Source organism: Silene latifolia, chromosome 1 (genome assembly GCF_048544455.1).
Source record: "Silene latifolia isolate original U9 population chromosome 1, ASM4854445v1, whole genome shotgun sequence".
NCBI lineage: Eukaryota > Viridiplantae > Streptophyta > Magnoliopsida > Caryophyllales > Caryophyllaceae > Silene > Silene latifolia.
This window is the reverse complement of record NC_133526.1, coordinates 199657740-199663780: the sequence shown is the minus strand read 5'-3', so window position 1 is coordinate 199663780 and position 6041 is coordinate 199657740. Positions and strand designations below refer to the sequence as shown.

Sequence of the window (6041 nt, the reverse complement as noted above, 5' to 3'; positions counted from 1 at the left end):
ACGAAGAATATCGAGTATTGCGCGAAGATGCGCTTTATGCTCGTTCTCATCCTTGGAATAGATCAAGATGTCATCAATGAAAACCACCACACACTTATCCAAAAACTCCCTGAACGTCCTATTCATCTGGTCCATGAAAACTGCAGGAGCATTCGTCAAACCAAAAGGCATCACCTTAAACTCATAATGACCATATCTTGTACTAAAAGTCGTTTGTCTTCGGGATGTCAGCCTCTTTAACTGGAATCTGATGATAGCCCGATCTCAAATCAATCTTGGAGAACACACCTGCACCCCTCAACTGATCGAACAAATCATTAATCCTGGGCAACGGGTACTTATTCTTGATGGTCACGCGGTTCAGCTCACGGTAGTCTATACACAATCTCATACTACCATCCTTCTTCTTGACGAACAAAACAGGAGCACCCCAAGGAGAAGCACTCGGGCGGATAAAACCCTTCTCGATCATCTCATCTAACTGCTTCTTCAATTCTTGCAATTCGATAGGAGCCATACGATATGGAGCCTTCGCAATAGGTCCGGTCCCTGGTACAAGATCGATAGCAAACTCAACATCCCTCTCCGGAGGTATACCTGGTAGCTCATCTGGAAAAACATCTGCATACCCACTGACAACCGGAACATCTTCAAGTTTCGGTAACGATGGAGCATTCGTCACCACACATAGATACACTTCATGTCATTTCCTCTGCATGCCAATAAGCTTCATTGCTGAAATTAACTTGATACATGGTTGCATTCTCATTCCCTTATAAGTCAACTTCGTACCACACGGACTCTTAAGAAAAATCTTTGGTCTCGCATTGAAATCTAGCATCGTAACAGGATAACCAATCCATGCCTAGAATGATGTCAAACTCGGCTAAAGAGAAACTAATAAGAGTAGCTGGAAGGATAGATCCCACAATAGAGATAGGAACATCCTTGAATACCGTGGAACATGAAACAACTTCACGGACGGTAAAGATATAGGAGTGGTCTCGGTGAGAATGGGAAACAAGAGCGACTTTCTTGGCAAAGGATACGGATATAAAAGAAAGAGATGCGATGTCGAATAAAATATAAGCAGGAATATCTGAAACTGTAAACATACCAGTAATCACATCTGGGTGTGCCTCAGCCTCAGCACGGCTCATCACGAAGATACGTCCCTTCGGCTTAGGAACATTCGCTGCAGTAGGAGTAGTATCTTTCTTGGGACAATCAGCAGCTTTGTGACCTTGTTCTTTGCAATTATAACATCCCAAAGGATTACCCTTACAGTCCCTCCCAGGATGGTAGGTCTTCTGGCAACTGTAGCATACTTTGTCCTTGCTCGGAACATTCTTCCGAAATCCTTTGGTTCTCATGCTTGCCCTTCTTGAAATCGTAGGATGCGAAGTAGAAGGAGTAAATGGCCTCTTGGAAGATTTAGCAGTCTCAGCTACCGCTTCAAGTCTGACAGCTTCAATAGCACCCTCAGCCCAAAGAGCTTCATCGTAAACACGCGCGAATGTATCAGTATCTCTTCTCACCATACCCTGGATCTTAGCCTTTAACCCCTGCCTGAAAAAGAAAGTCTTCTGGGCTTCATTAGGAATCATAGGTTCAGCAAAATGGGCTAGAGCATTAAACTGGTCAGTATATTCTTGTACGGACGAATCCCCTTGCTTGAAATTCAGGAACTCTGCCATCTTCTGGTGTTTCAATTGAGCAGGATAGAATCTTGCTTCCAAAAGAGTCTTGAATCTCTCCCAGCCAAAACATGGTTCCAAAGTAGCAGTGGGACCAGTCATAGCCCACCAATGATCCGCTTCCTTCTCGAGAAAATGTGCAGCAATGTTAACTTTATCGGCCTCTGCAACACGGTACAGAATGAAATGCTTCTCCATGTCTCTGGTCCACTCTGACATCAGCACAGGATCAACAGTTCCATCATAAATCTTGGCGTTACTCCTCGCAATCCGGCTTGCAATATTTGTATACTGGTTCTGGTTGTTGTTGTTGTTGTTGTGGTTGTTGTTGTTGTTACAATTCTGATTCTGGAGCAAATGAGTAAGAGCTTCGAGAATCGCATTGTTCACGTTACCAGGTCTGCTGTCATCTTTACTCAAAATAAGCCGAGGTTAGACCCTAACAATGGTGCTAATCACCCAAGCAAACAAACACATGCAGCCTACCACCTTAGGTCCTTAACTGTCTACCCATCTCTCACTTTAGTCATTAAGGTTAAGCTTAAAATTTAATATTTTATTTGGGTTTACCGAGTGTAAGCGTCGGGAGCAACCATGCTCGATACCAACCGTAACAACCACGGTAAAACAAAGAATGCAAATTAAGTTCAAGGTGGCGGAAACACCTCGACACCGCGGTGGCTACTAAATAAAACCAAGTGCTCAAATGGAAATACAAGGTCTACGGGGAATAAATACCCCTATAACCAAAAGGAAATAAAAGTTTTAACCAAAGTCAAATAAAACTAAAAGAGTGCACTAAACAAAGGCGCTCGCTAGCTCACTCGATGCAACCCCAGACAAAATAAGCAACCATCATCCACCTGTCAGTCATAAGAAGAATGATGTACACGATCGATGGGGAGTAACTCGGACGTCCTCCCAGCCATATTACATCACGATAAAGCAACCAAGTAATTAAGATAGATCAATAATGAACAAATGACTTACCAGTAAACATATTATACAATTAAAATTATAAACTCATTATAAATTAATCATACTTTAAACTAAATAAATCAAATGACTCATTTAATAAAGGTAAACTTATTATACCAAACATATTAAATCAGTTACCACTCAGTAAGGCGAAACGTCAAGGCAACCCATCACTGTTACCTTATCCCTACGGTAGGACTACGATAAATATACGGTCCTAGTCTAAGTATGGCCACACTCTCGGGACAAACGCCCCGATTAGACGATCACCAAGCCTATAAACATCCGGGCTGATGACCCCATAGACTCCATATTAGCCTATAAACAACCGGGCTAATAGGACGACTCCAACCTGCCTAGACTGCCCATACACACAGCTACTAGGATATAAGTGAAGCGGATAATATAAGACGATTCATACTTACGTTGGCTAACTAATTAATATGGACAAACAATTATAAAACTTACGACAGTCAGTTGAATGCAAAAATGACAACAGCATCCACAAACATGCTTTTAATATTATATACTACATATTATAGCATGACCGATCACCAGACATAACTTTGCATGCAACATACTCCACTCTTTTGATTTAATAAGCAGGCTAAACGAAGGCACTAAAACTATCATTATTATTGTATATTATGTGAGTGTGGTTGTTGTATGTCCCCACACCACTTTCCTTTCTCTTCTTTCTGAGAACAAACACAAACAATTGCTTGTACCTACTCCCTTCTTATTATATTTAATAAAACAATCATTTAAGATATGTATTAATTAGTGTATTAGTGTATGCATGCGTACGTAATTATGTTGCCCATTTGATATAATTATCACATCTTTTTCTTCCTACCCCATTCTGTTAGTGCGGCTAACAATAATTGCTCTCTTGTTGCCCATTTAATATTGTCAAGCCACATGACATTCCGTTGCTTCAATTAATATATTTATGTCGTCATCTCGATCACAATGGCAAATACTATCATAGTTATGTTTCCAGCGACTATACCGACTTCTTGTTTCACTCATTGGTTACAGTTTGATGTTATTCCCAACTATTTCCTTTGTGTGATTAAGGTAACACGATTCTACCGATCCTATTGTAATTACTATTGTTTGGGGTCGTATGATTATGTGCTAATTGAGATGCTTTTATGTGCTAGTAGTAAAATAAGAAGTCTAGCCTACTTTTCGTAAGTGTGCAACACCATTAATCCATTATTAAAACCAAAACCATCATTAGTTTTAATTACTAACTAGACGACAAGATTTAAAAACACTTAGCCGCGAGTCGATGTCAAAGAATCAATAGTTTAAATACAATACCAACCAAACTTTAAAATAATCACACAATGTTAGTGCGTATAACCCGATTCCAATTCCCACTTCCAATCTCTCTATTTTTACTATAGATCCGAATTAATAATTGTATGATCATGATGATGATGTCGCTTATGAATTCAATAGTTTTCTTTTTCATGGTAACAACTAAATATAATATCTCACTCGTCGCTTACGTCGTCATATTTTATTGAATATACTATATACGCAAACGGTAATAGGACTAACATAACCAAACTACTAACAATCTTCATTTGATCAATCAACATAAGCCAAAGGGGTAAATAACTTGCACCATTATTAAACAATCTAGCATACTAGACCGCAAAAATCATGACGTAATACCGAGGACAGTCGTCTACGTTACCTTTTTAGTGCTTAATCTTCAATGGAATCGTCAACAACGTAAGAGTCGGCGTCCGGGTCGTCCGAGTTTGAGCCTACGTCGAAATCGGAACGGAAACGGCGTTAAACATACACGTTTTAAAGCTACTGGACAACCTATTATATGAGGCGAAGTAAAACGGAAATGGTACGAATGGAAAGCTTACCGCGAGATGAAGAGAATGGCGCAAAAATTATCGGAAACCGTTAAGAAACGAGAGAGAACAGGCTCGCCGAAAATGGGAGTTTGCTAAGCTAGAATAATGAAGAAATAGAAGAGACTTGGTTTCTTTGAAATTAGGACTTTGTTTGCTAACAACTCCTCATTATATATATATTATTTTAACCCTAAGAATACGAGGGATATCCATTAACCTATTTGAAAAGTGGGTTTGTTATTTTAATTGTCCACTTGATAAAGATATGCGGTCAATCCGTTACGGTTCTTTAAGAAACATAAAGTTGAAACTCGGTCTCCAGACGGTCTCACTACACAAAATAACGCGGTCTATTTAAAATAAATATGATGGTTTATAGAAATATTATATTATGGAATAAGCAAATTAAAACTCGAGACTAACTAATATTACGATGGAAAAAAAAAATGCGGGTGTTACAGCTGGTTTCTGGCACATCGGCACCCCCAAATGTCTTCCGTTGGTGCTCAAATTTTGCGTGGCCGCTTTATCTGACCCCAGGAACTTTCTATGCGATTTCCGGAGAATTTTGTTCCGGGACCCCGGAATCCCCAAAAACCGTGTATTATACACTTCAATTTCAGCCGTTCGGGAGGTCGTACCGGACCCGGTTTCTTTTTCTCCCTGTTTTTCAACCACGCGTCCTACCTCATTCCAGGAGTTAACCTGTTCGATTTCAGCCTCAAATAACGAGCTTTAACGCATTTTTCACGATAATCCGAGTTTCGACGAATGCTAGTTTCTGGCACACCGACATGCCCAAATGTCTTCCGTTGGTGCTCAAATTTTACGTGGCCGCTTTATCTGACCCCAGGAACTTTCTGTGCGATTTTCGGAGAATTTTGTTCCGGGACCCTAGAATCCCGAAAACCCGTGTATTATACACTTCAAATTCAGCCGTTCGGGATGTCGTACCGGACCCGGTTTCTTTTTCTCCCTATTTTTCAATCACGCGTCCTACCTCATTCCAGGAGTTAACCTGTTCGATTTCAGCCTCAAATAATGAGCTTTAACGCATTTTTCACGATAATCTGAGTTTCGGCAAATGCTGGTTTCTGGCACACCGGCACCCCCAAATGTCTTCTGTTGGTGCTCAAATTTTGCATGGCCGCTTTATCTGACCCCAAGAACTTTCTATGCGATTTCCGGAGAATTTTGTTCCGGGACCCCGGAATCCCGAAAAACCGTGTATTATACACTTCTATTTCAGCCGTTCGGGAGGTCGTACCGGACCCGGTTTCTTTTTCTCCTTGTTTTTCAATCACGCGTCCTACCTCATTCCGGGAGCTTACCTGTTCGATTTCAGCCTCAAATAACGAGCTTTAACGCATTTTTCACGATAATCCGAGTTTCGGCGAATGCTGGTTTCTGGCACACCGGCAACCCCAAATGTCTTTCGTTGGTGCTCAAATTTTGCGTGGTCGCTTTATCTGACCCCAGA

The 6041-nt window shown here is 40.7% G+C and overlaps 1 protein-coding gene across 1 annotated transcript; it reads right to left on the bottom strand.

Annotated features, from left to right (window-relative positions):
• Positions 1-202: 202 nt before the first annotated feature.
• LOC141590795 (uncharacterized) lies at positions 203-2107 on the bottom strand. Its single transcript, XM_074411356.1, has 4 exons — positions 2093-2107; positions 856-2045; positions 417-632; positions 203-323 (listed from the first exon to the last, which is right to left on the bottom strand). Exons 1-4 carry the CDS (start codon positions 2105-2107, stop codon positions 203-205), a joined length of 1542 nt encoding a protein of 513 aa, XP_074267457.1.
• Between the last annotated feature and the right edge of the window lie 3934 nt (positions 2108-6041).

Excerpts from the sequence above, each read along its gene's own strand:
- LOC141590795 (XM_074411356.1), bottom strand. Across the intron at positions 633-855 it reads ATCATTCTAGGCATGGATTG|TGGGTATGCAGATGTTTTTC; the intron begins GTTATCCTGTTA and ends TCCGGTTGTCAG. Across the intron at positions 324-416 it reads CCTTGGGGTGCTCCTGTTTT|GATTAATGATTTGTTCGATC; the intron begins GTTCGTCAAGAA and ends CCCGTTGCCCAG.